This window comes from Dipodomys ordii, unplaced genomic scaffold (assembly GCF_000151885.1).
Source record: "Dipodomys ordii isolate 6190 unplaced genomic scaffold, Dord_2.0 Scaffold63, whole genome shotgun sequence".
Classification (NCBI taxonomy): Eukaryota; Metazoa; Chordata; class Mammalia; order Rodentia; family Heteromyidae; genus Dipodomys; species Dipodomys ordii.
The window spans coordinates 8,167,551-8,184,388 of record NW_012267279.1 but is presented as its reverse complement, the minus strand read 5'-3'; the positions used below and the strand labels follow the sequence as shown (position 1 = coordinate 8,184,388).

Below are 16,838 nucleotides of genomic sequence, written 5' to 3'. Positions count from 1 at the left end.
TCAGCTGGAGAACTGGAAGTTAATCTGAGTTTTCTTTTTCTGTTTCCTTCTTCTCTAATGTCATACCCTCCATCAATATAGCTTGTTCATCTGACTTAAATACTAATTAAATCTCCCTCTGTTATCTTTACCTCCAGGGCCATGGGTCAGGCTACTGTGTGTAAGAAATGGCACTGGAGCAGAGGTCTCCATGGTTACTCCTCTTCCATCACTAGAAACAGGTGGGCCAACATCACTGCAAAGAGCCCGGGCTTTGGAATTAGAAAAATATATTCCAATTCCCTCTTATGAATAGGAAAATTTGGTTAAGTTATCCATCCTCTGTGTGAAATGAAGATGATTCCTATTTGTCAGGACAGTTCCTACTTATGATGACACAAGGCAAAATGTGTAAACATCATCCTTCAATACATGTGACTTCCTTTCCCATTCTCTCCTTGTTTCTTTGCTCAAGTCTGTGCCCAAGGTTGGTCCAGATAAATGAATTTGATTTCTGTGAGTAATCTCATGTTAACAATGACTGGAGTGTGTCATTAGTGGGTGGGGTTCTAGATTATGTATTTGAGAAACATGAGTCTCTAAGTTTCCATCCCCGTGTTGAGGGGATTCTTGCTACCTGAGAAGCAAGAAATGGCAATAAATTGAACAAGCACTAAAGATATTACAAGAAGGGATATAGAAGTATTAAGTGAAAATTACATTAGCTTTTGTGGAAGATTTTTCCTTAAAAAAAAAAAAGCATAGCTATAAAGCAATGAGATTGTTCATGAAGTAGACATAACCGAACTCCCACATGCAAATGAATCAAGTTGCATCCAAATGAGTGGCGATTTGGGATACCCACCCTTTTTGAACAGCTTCTAAAACGAATTTATAGGCCAGACAAAATCTTATAATTTATTAGTCTTGTTTTTTTTTTAAACCAAGTTGGTTCCCAGCTTGATGATAATCCAGGCCTCCCCAGACATAACTTACAATGTTTTTGAAATTAAATGATATTGTCACTCTTTTAGTTCCAAAATGAGGATATTTAGTTATCATGTCTTCAAATTCTAGCAATTCCAAGCAAGAGTATGGAGTGCAGTTGGAATAGTGACAGTGTTGTTGGGGAAATCAGATGGCTTTCCAAGGCAAATACTCTGAAGGAGCAGAAATCATTTGGATGTGTAAATTCTAGCCTGTGCTAAACCTTATTACGTTATATGAACAATACCAGAAGGACTTAGATAAGCCATCATTAGTATGTAATTAAGGCGAGGATTGGCACTATACTACTATAGTCTCAAGCTGTGAGGTCCTGTCATGGGCATTATACTCTTCTTAATTTATAGCAGCATCACAGTAATGTCAATTACTGACCCAGTATTGACAATTCATGTCACTTAATGGCCAGGGTGATGAAATGTAAATCTTGGATTCATTCAGCACTTTCCTTTCTTTCCAGAAAATGCATAGAGCGTGTTAATCAAAACCAGTTATTAGAGAAAATGCAGACAAGATGTAACTCGTTAGTATGCAGAATGTCTTAGCTACTGAAAAGGGATTAGTTATTACAGAGAAAGTTACTTAGTAATGCTTAACTGTTAGAAGGCTTACAGAGAAAGGATAATTTCTCATTTTAATTTTTTTGTGTCCCATTCAGAATGGTCATTTGTCTACTTTCATTTCATGCAGCTATCTATTGAATGTTGTATGCTCAACGGGTCTTAGCGATCAACCCTCAGGTGTGAGCCAGCATCACTATTACCTGTTATTGGAAAGTGAACATACTGTACCCTGTTAGCTGTTGCTTTAGATTTTCAGCTTGCTAGGGTGAGTTTGGGTGGTACCTCATAAAGACAAATCTTGACTAGAGGTGACCCAGATGAGCACTCTTTGAAATGTCTTTAAACTGCATAATAATAGGGTATCAGAAAACCAATAAACCATTTCCTATTGAGTCTCTAACATATATTCAGCAAGAGGAGACTCAGAAAAAGTAACCAAGTCACTTCCTAATCCTGAAATGGTTGTTGGGTACTAGAAAGTTAGGATTGATGCATAGGTTAGTTGCAGTTCAATTCTAGAGGATACCACAATCCACAGGCCCAGAGCTCAGAGCACAGTGAGGTTACAGTGTTTGCTGAAGGTAGTGATGCATCCTGGGACATGTCCAGACAACCTTTGGCCGGCCTTGCAGCCGTGGCGAGATGGAGTGGGTGGAAAGAAGAAAGGGCATTCCAGAGGGAAAATAAAGTGTGAACAAAGGTACAGGAGGTAGGAATGGGAATACTTTTATGTTGTGCGAGGAAATATGAAATACGGGATGGTCAGCACACATTTTTATCTATTGGGCATTCGTGTATTGGCATACTTTAAGGCCAATGGTGAAATTCATCCAGAGTGCTAGGCAGAGCTATCATAAGTGGCATTTTGTGGGTATTTGTTTTGGTTAAGTTTGTACCTTTAATATATAATCTCAAGAATCTTGTATATCCTTTCCAAGTCCATGAACTTGATTAACACAGGTAAAATTGCCTTTGCTTGTACCTTTCATATTTTCTCAGTCTACAAATAAAGCAATTTTTCTGATGTTAGGTTACATAAAGAATCTTAGGAATATTTTTGCTGTCATTTTCAAGTGCTTTTAAGTAACAATAGGAAAAGAAAGAAAAAAAAACCCATCCAGCCTACTGCTTTGAGCAATGAGTAAATTAACATCTGTTCTAGCAGCCATAGTGATGGTAAGGAATGCTGCAAGCTGTGGTACTTGCTTGTTTTCTCGGGAGAAAAAAAAAAAACCACTGCCTTCTGCATTTCCTTGGTGCCCTAATGAATAAGTATGGAAAAATGATTATTTGCCCTCATAGGACTTTGTCATTCTATGGGAAAAAGAGAGAAAGTTTGCTTACTTGTTGGGAGTGCAAACATTATACATTACATCATTCCCAGATAGCATCCTGATTAAAACATTCACATCAAGGCTCAGGAGCAACTTGGGATTTTAGTGAAATATGGCTATCAATTGCAACTAGGAGAATATGACCTGGGTCAGGCTGGGTCTCCTCCCATTCTATGATGATAGTTCAGTGCACTGATTTTGTAAATTTTGGACCATTTATAGAGCTGGTAATTATTTTAGTGCTGGTAGAAAGGAGATCTTCTTGTGTTCTCTCTAATTTTGATTCCATTTCCTAAACTGATAATCTCTCCTCTCCCTCTTTTTTCTTATTTGTATGCCTCTGCCTACAACCTTTTTGGACCTTCATTAAATTGTGCACTCCCCAAAGCAAGTCTCTTTCACAACTGGATTTGTTAATCCAGAATGCTCAACCCAAAAGGTCCAATTATCTCTAATAGCACTACTAACTTAGGAGCAGGTTTGAATAGACATGCTAGTTATTAACTACGGCCTGTGGACTTAAAGCATATACATGTTCTATCAAGTTCTTATTCAGTGACTAAGACTTATTTCATATATTTACTTATCTTGGCTATCTGATATTTGAGCATTCACAAGCTTCAATAGTCAAATTGGAAAGTGAAAACAGTATTTCAAATGGAAAAACACATGCATAATATCAAGAAGTGAGAGACCAAAGAACTATATGCTTAAAAAAAGTAAGGGCTGATAACTCAATGGTAGCCACTTTGCCTAGCACACTCAAGGTCTTATGTTCTATCACTAGAAGCAAGAATAAACAAAACAAGAAAATATACAGTAGTGACCAGAGCCTGGTTTAAGGTCAAATACTTGCCATATTGGAAGTTTTCATTGCAATTTGGCAATTTTTAATTGGCCATAAAATTAGGGAAAGTGACATGCAGACTTTGTGCACTATTTTTACAGAGTCCCTTTGTGTCCAGGTTCCTCCTAGAAAGACTCAGGAGTAGGTGAGGGATGACTAATGTTGTGTGTGTTTTCTTTGTCCCTGGATTGATGATCTCACTCCAGCACTGCCCTAACCCCATGATTGCATTGAATTTGGCTCATCTTCCCATCAAGCCTCACCAGCAATAACACAGTTCTTTGGATTGAAGTCTATTTTCTCTTCACCTCCTCTGCACTCAACTAACACTTTTATTACTATTCCATTTATCATGTTTTCTATTCCACTCTTACTTTATTACTTTTGTGTTTCTTCTCTGACTTCCTAAGTTCTATGCTGAACCAACTGACTTTACCATTTAAATGATAAATTTCTCTTTAAGAACCATGTTAATGCATTCCAAATTTTGGGATGTCATTTTTATAATGGATGTTCTAAGTATTTCTTATTTACATAATGAACTTACTTTGACTCATAAAGGATTTGGAAGCTAGGTGCTGGTGGCTCATTTCTATAATCCTAGCTACTCAGGAGACTGAGATCTTAAGAACTTGATTTGAAGCCAATCTGCACAGACAAATCTGTGAGACTTTTATCTCCAATTAACTAGCAAAAAGCCAGAACTAAAGGTGTGGGCCAAGTGGTAGAGTGCTAGTTTGAGCAAAAAAGCCAAGTGAGATTCTAAAGTCCTAAGTTAAACTCCTAGTACCAGTGTGTGTACACACATGTATGAACATAAACACACCCACACACACACACACACACACACACACAATGATTTGGATGTTTGTTTGAAATTTTGGAACAGGAACTTTTCAAAATTGATTGTTAACTTGATTAATTATTGATTTCAGTTTTTTTTCATTCCAGTATGTAATCTATATGATCAATTCTTTATAACCTTGTGCATGACTACTTTTCATAAAAGTATAAAAAGTGTTCTTGAAAAGGAATAAGTACTTTCAATGTCCCATGTACAGTGGGCTGTTCCCTCAAGGGGAATGGCTAGAGCTTTTATTTTCCTGTATGCATAGGGGTAGATGGTTGTCAGGAAGTGACTAATCTGTTTTGTTCAGCATCTGTTTCATTAGTTTTGCTTTTGGTAGTATACAGATTGATGGAAAACATCTTACTACATTTCGATTTATCCATTGTGGGGATCTCTCATTATTTAATATACTATTAGGGGAAATCATTTCCCAGTAGGTCATGGTATGTTACTGATTAACTGAAACATCTTAATTTCAGAGATATTAAAATGAGTGTGTGTGTGGGGGTGGGCAGGAAGTATGTCTTCTAATTGAAGCAATATATTTCTGTGATTCATCTTGTAATTCATTTTAATGTACCATAAAAGGGTTCTATTTTGAATATTATGTTAGAGTTTAATTGTGTGCGCAATAGCTTATGTTTAATTGCGTTATTTAAATCCTTTATGTTTTATTAATTTTCGGCTGTTTGATCTATTAACTACTAAGAAAATTGTATGTAAACCTCCTGAGATGGTGAGGTTCTCAATTTCTCTTTACAATTTTATCAATTTTTGTTTTATATATGTTGGGGTCATATCATTAAGTGCAAATTAGTTTCTATTACCATTATGTTATGGTACCAATAATTTGGGGGGGGGCTAAAAGCTTTATTTATTCAGTATTAATAGACCTTTATTGACTTTGTTTTGATATTTATTTGAAATAACTTTTCTTATATTTTTTATTTTCAAACTTTCTGTAGTCATACATTTTATTGAACCTATGTTTTATCATTAAGAGCATATAATAAAATGCTTTAAAAATACAATCTGTCAGTATGTCTTTTTAAACTATTGAGTTTGTACCATTAAATTTATTTTGCTTATGGGTTATTTGGATTTAACTTGTATTTCTACCAGCTTATTATGTGCTTATTTCAGAATTTTCTAAAACAGTTTCAGAAAACCTTTTTCTCATTTACTCTTAAAACAAGGAAATTTCAAACGGTGAGCAAACATTCTTTAAAACACTTAGAGATAAAAATATTGAAAAGTCAATTGCTCAAATATCCAAGAGAAACAAATCAGCACAAATCCTCCAAAACATATTTGAAAAGACATTTTTATGCATACAAGGGTTATCAAAACAGACATGTTGGCAAATTCCTTTTATTTTAGTTCATAAACAATATTTGAGATCTGAGTTCTGCATTCTGATATTTCTGTGGTCTTTTGCCTTTTCCAATGATAGTACATGAAACCACAGGCTATCTTGCTAAAACAACAATAACAAAAAAATGCCAGGATATTTTTTCAAAATAGAAACTCTTGAATTTGTATAGTTCTACTGGGACTCCGTTGAATAAATAAAGGAGAATGATGTACTAATTGTTTGAAAATGGAAGGGAGTATTTTGAATACAGGTCATTCTCAGGAGGAGTTTTAGGCACTCTCTCATCTGAAATGTGACCACATGTGTTTTAGGTGAAGGTTCAACAATCTGCAATGCACTAAGAGAAGCTGCCTTTAACATCCACAAAGACTCTTAAATTTAGTTGTCTGCTTTGTAATGGCTCTGGGGATTGAGCCCAGGTAAAAGTCAAACTCATCTGTGGACAGACCATATGTACCGATTCCGTCACTGATAGACTTCTGAGTCTTTAGCAAAGACTCAGTATTGGGAAACAGGCTGCAGCTTCTCTAGTTCAGTCATCTATCTGATAATCAATGCCACTTGATGCGCATTTTGCCAAAGTTGTCATGTTGCCTATGCTTGAATAGGGAGTTTACTCCCACATGAAGTAGCTAATTAGAAAGATCTCCAAGCTAAAGAGATAAAGAGCTCTGATTCTATATTCTAGGCAACAGGTCATATTTGGAAATATTCCTTACACATTCAGTGTTTTGTCTTTCCCTAGAGAAGATCCTTCACCCTGAACACAATACTCAGATAAAGATTTTACCTTCACTGAGTTGAGGTTTTATCACTTCTGTTACTGCAATCAGAAATCAGGATGTGTTGGGAAGCCACAGGACTGTGCTAATCTTATAGAGTATATCTCCTGTCTTGGCAACTACATTGAAGGTTTCTGGAGGGCAGGGATACACTATTCTTTCTGGAGACTTTAACCCTTTGAGCATAACTCTGGTTGAGTACATGTTGGTCCTGAGTATTACCATGTGGTTGGCCTCTTTCATTGTACCCTGGTCTCTGGATGTCTTTCCCTCATGGTTATAGCTGCTGGCATGAATTATTTATCCCAAGGACAGATATTTTGATTGATAGATTATTTTTCTGACCTTGGAAAAGAAATAGAAGAAAAAAACTCTTGTCTGATTTCTACTTTTTCTGAAGAGTGCACAATAATTTTTTATTATCTTGGATTGCCACTTAGCATAGACCACTGGATGCATTCCCTACCATGCTGGTGAAATTCAAGAGATTTTTGCAAGGGCAGCTATGCCAGCTGTCTGTTTACCTAGAGAGCTGTTGGACTACAAAATCAGGCTGAATTTTCATTCCCAAGTTACTTTAAAGCTATTGGTAATGGAACTAAACTGACATAGAAACTGGACATGGGAAGTCCAGGGATGAAACTTGCAGACAGTGCTAGCTGGTGTTCCAGGCCTTCCCTCAGCTGCCTCTCATCTCCCTCATCACCATTGTCTCTGTAAGGAGTTCAAGTATATCTCCTTCTTAGTTAGCCTCAAAACAGGCAGACTGCACTTTCCCCTGAAGCTAAGGCTGTAGCTTAAGATGCTGTAGACTAAGTTTTTGACATTTTAAGGTAAGCTCAAGCCATGCCCATATTCCCCAAGTCACAACTCTTCTATAATGACCTGGATTCTATCAGTCTGCAAGTTCTGCCTGTCTTTCCAGTAGGTTGCAAATCTTACAGATAGTCTAGGAGTCTGTCCTGAATCTGGCTAGTTGCTTCCTCCAGTCTATTGTACCTAAGTGTAGCTGTGCTTTTCCGAAGATGTCTTTGACTTTTGTCTTTCCCAAGACTGCTGGTTACAGTTTCTCATCTGGTAAATGCGTTTCTTAAGTTATGTCCAAACTCTTTGGATATGAGGATCAGATTGCTGGCCATCATCCTTATAGCCTCCTCATCCTGGCTTCCTTATTCTTCACTAGCAGGCACCATCCTAATCTCACGGAGTCATTTCATGTAGCCATCAGTTATTTTCCCAGTCACTATTACATATGGACACTGTGCCAGCTGTTGGATTGCAGTAGTGGACAAGACATAATTATGTCTTTTCTCTAGAGGCATGTGGGCATATGGTGCCTCAGATACTTGCTTTTTAAAATGCTTATTTTTTTCCTTCAGCCTCCCATTCTTTTCAAATTTATAACCTTAGGGAGCCCTAACTGGAAGGCTGGAAGCTCACCTTCTTGAGAGAAATAAGGATCCATGAAGTATTAATAATTGGGCTATTTCTGCTCAAAAAGGAATGAGCAACACGTCTGCGCTCACCAAATTTTGGTGTGAATTTGGAATGTGGAAAAGAATTAGGGATATGGAAAAATATGGAAAAAATAATTTGGAGAGAAAATGTTGAAATCTTTGGGCAATACAATAGTAAAAAGGTCATGTGGTCATATTGGGTTAAAATAATTGTTTCAGGCAAATTCTTATCTTTATATTAAAAGGGTCCCTAAAGAAGGAAAATATAAGAGTATGTTCTGAAATGAAAACTTTGGAACTGTCACATGAATGGGCTTAGGAGTGAATCAAGAGAATAACATTTTTCTTAAATGGATATTACTGACTTATTTTTGGAGGATAAATCAGGTGAGAAAAATGGTAAAAGTTTTATGTATTTAAGATTTACCTGGCTGGCTTGTTAAAACTCACAATCCTGTATTCTCCTCCAAGAAATTCTGATTTTTTAAAAAGAATTTTTCTACTAATGCATTATTGTCATTTGGACCAGATAATTCTTTATTGGGAAGATCATTGTAGGTTGCTATCTCTCTTTATTGCAGGTACATAGATACGTAAAGACACAGATGCCTACTCTCTCAAAGCAACACTTTGCTTTACAGTAAAATATTACCAGTTTAGAGAAAGAGTAGCCTGCATTTATGGAAAATCTGAAGGATAAAATAGTTTAGAAACTCTTGGGAAATGGTGATTCCCCTCCCCCCCTCCGCAATCGACTACAAATCAAATCCAGGTCATAATGAATAGCATCAGTGCTCTCTCTCTGTCATACTGGGTCACAAAATCACAGATATGGAATGTGTGTGTCCTAGGAGAAAATAACTTGAGAAATGACCCCTAATCCACAGGCACAAAAGGAGAGGAAAAGAAAGTAGAATCACAGTTCTGAGAAAGACCAAGACAAAACTTTGCCAGAGACATGTCTATCCTTGCTTGGGTTGGTTTTCCTCAGAGAATGCCATCTTCTCAATTCTTTACCTATACTTAGAATCTTTAAAAAAAAAACCACCACTCTAGTATTACCACTTCCATAAAGATCTTATGACTCTTCCTGGCTCCAATCCTGCCTTTCCTTCTCAGAAACCCTGTGGCATTTATACCTGATTCACATGATCCTGTTCTTTCTTATATACTTTTTATAGGCTTTTGGTGGGTTCATCTCTCCAATAGTAAAATGACATCAGAGACACAGTAGCAATTGCAAAAATATTTGTGAATGATATACTAAGTTTTATGCTTTTTGGGTAGAAATTACAGAATTGCAAAATATTTATTGAAAAGAAGAGAATCGTCACAAAAAGTTCTTTGAGGTACTACCATGTCCTCCTTTGTTCAGATCTCCCTATGCTGCATAATAATGACTTTTTCATCCTGAGGTTGGGGAGGAGAGGAGAGAGTGATGAAAGCTACAGTGCTGGAGGGTATTAAAAATTCTGGTGAGAGAGCACCCTGGATGTCTAACCAACTTCTATAGCCATGGAGCACAATGAAGTTTACCATTTGTATAGGAATCTTTTAGTTCTTGGATGGAAAAAAATTTTCTTTCCTGTAAAACTTCATGGAATTTTCTGCTTCTGGCAGGGGTAACAGTTATTCATGTGGCTCTTGAAATCTTGTGACACAGTTGTCCAAATGGGCACTGAATAAAGTGAGAAAACTCTCCACTACATATTTTAAGATGATTTTTGGTTCCAGGTGAGGGACTGGGCAGGCTGAGACTGGCATTTGACAAATCTAACCTTTTGCTTAGACCCAGGGGATTATTTTTGATCTAAAAACCATATTCTCCAAACATATTCAAATCCAAGACCTTAGTTCATCTTCTGAATGGACACACTTTCTACCCACATCTCTGTTTTAGTCCATGATAGGTTCAGTGTTTAATCTGAACTTTGTAAAGGGCCTGGACTGGGACTGGAATCTTATATTTGCATATGTCTGTTTCCCTTGGAGGATGTGGCTATCTTTCACCCAAGTTACTTGAGCTACACTTCTACTTCCAGCTTTTTGTTGGTTAAGTGGAGATAAGAGTCTCATGGGACTTTTCTGCCCAGGCTAGCAGCTAACTTTCAACACAATACATAACTTATTTTCATGATACTATTCACTGTCTACCCTCATCCCCAATCTCCTAAGATTTCTGTTTTGTTGTCTAATGTTAACCAAGCACCCAGGAGGGTACCTAGCATGCGATCAATGAATAATTGTTGAGTATGAATATTTGTGAATGAATGGCCTTGGATCTCAAGTCTTTGAGTGGTTATTACAATTTTGTTGTGTAATTTAGAGTACTAATAAAGCATTCTGAATGAAAATGGAATAGTATAGAATATATTATAACATGCCTTTAATCAAGGACTGATTATACACAAATCTTGTGACATGTAATCAGATAAGGACAATATCAAATGTAAGTAGAGACTAGGTGAGTGATCTGGGAAAATGCAGTGGGATTTCATTAAGAATTCTTTTAGTTGGGCTAAAGTGGCTCATGCTTGTAATTCTAGTTACTGAGATCTGAGGACCATGGTTTGAAGCCAGCCTGGGCTGAAAAATATGAAATTCTCATCTTCAATTAACCATCAGAAAACCAGAAGTGGCCCGGTGGCTCTAAGTGGTAGAGAGCTAGCCTTGAGCAAAACAGCTTAGGGACAGCGCCCAGGCCCTGAGTTCAAGCCCTATGCCTGACAAGAAAACAAATTCTTTTAATTTTGCAATACATTTGTAAGAGTACTTTTTTTTGAGACAGATTTACATTTGTAAGTTTGACTGGGCCATGATGGTACATGACGATAAACTCAATTACTTGGGAGGCAGAGATAGATGGAAAGAGGTCTGAGGCTGATCTGAGAAAAATCAGAGGTCCCTATTTGAGAAGCAAATTGAAAACAAAATGACTAGAGCAATGGCTCAAGTGACAGAGCACAAGTACAAGGCACTGAGTTCAATCCCTAGTCTGCCAAAAGAAAATGTGTGTGTGTGTGTGTGTGTGTATGTATTTGCCATATAACTCATTTGGTCCTAAGATGTTCTCCTTTACCACTTTCCCTATCCCTGTAGTCTCAAGGGCAATAATGATTTCTCTGTGGTATGATCAGACATAATGAGAAATACAGGTCTGCACTGTTGGGTCACTAAAAAAAAACTGGGAGGATCAGGAATGGAGTTATTTGATTTGGGGATATTTTAATCATTTCCCGAAGGCTGGCAGGTTGTGATAGAGTCACTTTCCAAAAGAATCTGGCAAAATACCCTTGAAGAAATTTCATTCTGCATACTGTTCTCAAAACTGGAATCCCACTCAGGCACCCAGGATGAAGAGTTGATCAGATGTCGGAGACATGAGCATTTTTCACTCGTGGCACTTCCTAGTGATAACTGTACAGTATGTTTTTGGTTAAAATTAAACTTTTCTATCATTAGTTTACTAGCTTTCAAGACAATTAGTTTGCCACAAACACAGGATGACAGTCTTGTCCATGGTGAAGTCTAACTTCCTGTGCATTTGTAAGATAAAACTCATTTTTACCTCATCTGGCTTCAGGATGTGGCTGCAGTTTCTTGTCCCCACCAGTGTTGATAGTAAGGACAAGATTCTAGTTACTGAGGGGTTCTATCAACATGCCTTCCAAAAGCCAACCATGAAGTGACCATTACAAGTACTTAAACTGATCCTCAGTCTAAACATCTTAGTTATTAGAACAATCTAATAGAATTCATTCACTTAAAGAAATTCAATATTCAGACGAGGGTTGCTTTGGAAATGCTCATGAGGCAGTGTTCCTTACATGAGCTAACTGAGCTCTGACTGCCTGGCAGAGGGCTGGGCTGTGACACACTGATCATAGATAGGAGCAAGTTCTGAGGCTAAAGAGTTTCCAGGCAAGACTGGATGCTACCACCTTTCCCAGGAGGCACCCAAACCAACAAAGCTCATGCTAGAGACTTTGCTTCAATGAGTCTGGCTTGAGAAGAGGGCATCATTAAAAATAATTCTCCAGGAAGGTGATGTTTTTAAGTTAAATAAGCTAGTCTGACAGAGGCAAGAATCTCTCACTTAAGGAAACCAGGAGAAAAAAATAAAACAAGGTCATGGAAATAAAGGGGAATTATGGGAGATATGGAAGAGAAAACTTGGGAAAAGGAGTAACAGAGCACAATGGAGGGGTGAATATGACCAAACTACATTGAATGCATGTATGGAAATGTCACGATAAAATCCATTACTGTGTACCATTATTATACATCAATAAAAGTAAATAAAGGCTCTCCAGGTGATTTTATGTGTAGCCAGAAGTGAAGCCGCTTGACACAATGGATCAGAGAAGGGATCCAGAGCAGCTGGCGGGGGAAAATAGTCCTCCCTTCTGCTTTACCACTCCTAATGCCAGTACCCTTCCCCTACTATCCCTCTCTCCCGCTTCATCAGATTTCCATTCTCCCTGGATTATTTCCACAATCACACAAACAAGTTTCCATTTTTCCTGTCCTTAAGAAATCCTCTATCAATTCCCCATCTTCCTCTAACCAGTGCCCATTTTCCTGCTTTCCTTTAGAGAAAAACTTTTTAAGACCTATTGACCCATTCCATTCTCTCAGCCAGCCCATCTTACCATATGGGCAGGCTGTATGTCAGAGCTCCTCTTTAACGCCAGAAAAGGGGGTATTGGAAACAGGCATCGTCTAATGGAGCACTGGCCATAGTCATGCTGACAACATTCCACATTCAGCACACCCTAATACAGCCTATGTCTGACCTTTCAGTGCTGTAGTCAAAGCTCAAGTGAATAAAATAAAGGTCTAGAAACTTTGGAGAAAAAGACTGGTGTTTAAGAACATTATTGACAATGATAATGACGATGAAGTCTTTAGTGCAGGGGCGGATGTGACTTACACAGTGTGTGGTGGTGATGATGACAGAACTGGAGATGAAAGAGAGGCCATCGTTCATGCTGACCTGGAGAGCAGCTTTCCTGAAATGACAAGGCAACCAGAGATACTTAGCGTGGTGTACAGTGGGCATGGACAGAGAGCCAGATATACAGGTCTCCTTTGGGCTCTGATCCTAACAACCCTGGGGACTGCAATGTCCTTCCTGTGGGATTGGGGCTTATTCTAGAAAAATCTGGAGGATGTTCTTCCTGGCCTGTATTTCTTAAACATTCTAGAGAAACGTTAGATGTGCTTGGCTGGTGTGTCAAGGCCGGGCGTTCAGAACTCCTCGTGTGGCAGCATATTGCATTTGAGTCACAAACTCTACTTCTGTTTCACTTACTTGCCACACTTTGTAGGACAAAGCAAGCCTAAAAAGTAGTTCAATGTTAGGGACCAGTGGCTCATACCTGTAAGATACAAGTTTTGCTAATCGAGGAGCAAAGCCAGCCTGGAGACTCTTATCTCTAATCAGTCTGAAGAAAGCTGGAAGTAGAAATGTAGCTCAAGAGCTTGAGGCCCTGAGTTCAAGCATCACTATCAACACACACACACACACACACACACACACACACACACACACACACACACACACACACTAGTCTAAGTTAATGGGATAAAGTGGGTGTCTGGTTATTTTTAGAGGTACAGCAATAGATGTACCAGCTCTCCTTCTATCCCTTTTCATCTATAAGAACTCACTGAAATATGAGCTCCCATATTGTTACATTTCCCACAAAGACACTGGGCTAGTTCATGGAATCACAGGTCAATGTCAGGTACCTAGAGAGGATGGTCTTACAGTGAGAGTGAATAACTAAAAGCAGGATTTAACAAACAATTTTAACTGTTTCTCCTAAAAGCCCCAACCCTCTTGAGCCTGTTAGACTTCATTCTGGAGCAGGTTTTTCAGACTCCACACCATACTATCTCTTTGTATCCCTAGATAATTCTTCTCTAGCTCAAGGTGCAAATTATTTTTTCTTTTCTTTTCTATTTGTTGGTCATAGACCTTGAACTCAAGGCCTGGGCGTTGTCCCTGAGCTCTTTTCTCAAGGCTAGCACTCTACCATTTTGAGCCATAGCGCCACTTCTGATCTTCTGGTGGTTAATTGGTGATGAGTCTCATGGATTTTCCTGCCGTGGCTGTGATCCTCAGATCTCAGCCTCCTGAGTAGCAGGATCATTTATTTTCCTATTGAGTATTTTTACCATATCAGATGGGCAGTTATTATAAGGCCACCACTGGGAGATAGTTCCCATAAATGAGTTCAGAGAATCTTGTGGAGGAGTGAGGAAGATGGACTGCAGCTATGAATGTGCGTTCTTAGCCTTCACCAAGTAGTAAAGATCCTCCTTCATCATTCTTAGTTTTCCTCTCTCCAGGAAGGAGATAACATTCATTTATCAGGGTATCGATGATACCAGGATGAGGAAACATGGGAGAACATTCTAGAAACATAGCTGGTATTAAGTCAGACAGAACTTGGGTTGAGCTCTGGTTCTTCCACTGACTGCTGCATGCCCCTGAGTAGGTGACCTAAATTCTCAGCCCTTCTTACCTCTGTTGAATGGGGATGTCTGGTTCATGGGAAGGGGAGAGATGAATGGATACTCTGTAAAATATTATTGAGGTGCCTAGCTCGCTGTAGGCACTGGTACCATCATGACTGAAGAGAATGTTCATGGTGATACTTTTTGCCCCCTCTACCTCTTCTCTCCTTCCTGGCTATGAGGCTCAGTTGCTGGTGAAAACTTACATGCCAACTTCTTTTAAGATGGGTGCTGGGCAGAGCAAATAGGTGTCTTCCACAGCGAAGGGCTTCTCATCTGTAAAGAAGAAGTACTGGGTTAAGAGGACTGAGGCAAAGTTATAATTCCAAATTCTGTGACTTTTAAAAGACCTTCAGTGAAGTTTAGGGAGACAAAAACCAAGAGCTTTTTAAAATAAAAACTCATGTACCATAATATCCATTAGCAGTGAACTCAAGCCTGAATATTAGTTTCCTGAGCTTCTATGTCCATTGCAGTCAACCACTGAGGAACTAGAGTTTCTTACATTACATCATGAGCCTCCTTTCTTCTCAGGAATAACTGAGAGGAACTAAGAAAACATTCAATTGGTCCTAAGGAGCTTCATAGCCATATCAGTGGCAAAGGCAAGAAGTGGCAACACCAAAAGGGCTTCAGGAGACAAAGGGCTTCTTTTACAAGGGCGACATGATCACATCCTAGGGAAATCTGCAAGAGTTGTGCTTTAGTGGAAAGCTGGGAAAAAGGCATTCCTGGGAGGGAATGCAAAGACAGGGTAGCAAAGGTGTCTCAACATAGGAAGTGGGCAGGACTTTAAAAGAGCAGCACAGAACAAAGTAGGGCCCAAGTTTTTTTCTCTGAATCGGTCCAGGGATTACAGGGGGATCGGCAGAGTTTTATAGCCATGGAAAGAAATGCGGAAGATTTCTGCGCAAAACTGAAATGATGCAGTTGGAGGATTTGGCAGATGTAGTCATGGGAGATGGATGACAGTGGTGTAGTCCTAAGAAGTAGTGAAGTTCTTGCTCCTTTTCTGATGGACATCTAGGAAAAAGCTTAAATTCATTGTAACCAGGGTCTGGGCCCAGAAAAGCCTGTGTACTCAGTAGATAAAGAGTCATCCCTTCATGCCTCATTGCTTATTGGATATGTAAAGAAGATTGTGGTAGGCCCCACTGAAGAAATGAGGATGAGCAATATTTCTCCTTCAGTCAAACCATCACCACTAGTACCACTGAGAACTAAAAGGTACAAAGGGATACAAATACGTTTGAAAGATTCTATTCTGTTATCAGTCTTCGCTGTGAAATCAATGCCTCCTGTGACATGTGCCAGTCATGACTGCAGAGAATACAGTTGACATTAAATGCTTGCCTGAGCGGAGATTAGGAAGCCCTGTGTCCTCTATGGCTGGAATTATGGGGCTCTGCTACTTGGGATGGGAATAAAGGACCTATCTACTTGCTAAGCACTGTGCTTAGTGCTTACTGAAAAAGAAGAGAGAAGATTGCTGCTTTGGGAAATCCTGGTGAAAACTTAAAGAAGGGTATTTCCAAGTCATTTTTTCATTTATTCATAGATTCAACTAATATTCACTGAAGATTTACTATGGGCTGGTGATAAAGGCTTCAAAAATAGAAACTTCCTGCTTTCATGAGTTTTACAGGAGCTACAGGAAAGAGTTATTCTCTCCCTTCCCTCACATATATAAAATTTAAGTGTTTTCCATGGGCCAAGAACTGTGCTAGGTATTACAATGAATATGAGATAAAGCCTCTTGTCCATGGAGTTGCCATGCTAGCAATCACACATATTATAACTGTGATGCACACACATACCAGAAGAGAGGCTACTCTTCATCTGGGAAGTCAGGAAATACTTCCACAAGGAAAGGCTACTTAAGCTGAAACCCAAAGGCCAGGTGAGGAGAGGATATATACACCCTGGGGTATGAAGGAGGCCAGATCTCATGAGAAGTAGAAGGCCAATGAAGCAGATGATCAAAATGATACCAGAAAAGTCAGCAAGAATGGATGATGGCTGTGGAGGACAAAATAAGGCTTTCTGGGATTGTACTTAAAAGCAGCAGGGTGCTATTGGAACTTTCCCCTGTTTTGAGCACCAGTTGCTGGCAGATTATGG

The 16,838-nt window shown here is 38.8% G+C and overlaps 1 protein-coding gene across 1 annotated transcript in view; it reads right to left on the bottom strand.

Moving 5' to 3' along the window:
• The window catches only part of Antxr1 (anthrax toxin receptor 1), a 212,097-nt gene that overhangs the window by 90,301 nt on the left and 104,958 nt on the right, over positions 1–16,838 (bottom strand). The window contains exons 11-12 of the mRNA XM_013022556.1: positions 14,924–14,993; positions 13,126–13,204 (exon numbers count right to left, since the gene is read on the bottom strand). Coding sequence (XP_012878010.1) covers positions 13,126–13,204; positions 14,924–14,993 — 149 coding nt within the window. The remainder of the gene's footprint in view (positions 1–13,125; positions 13,205–14,923; positions 14,994–16,838) is intronic.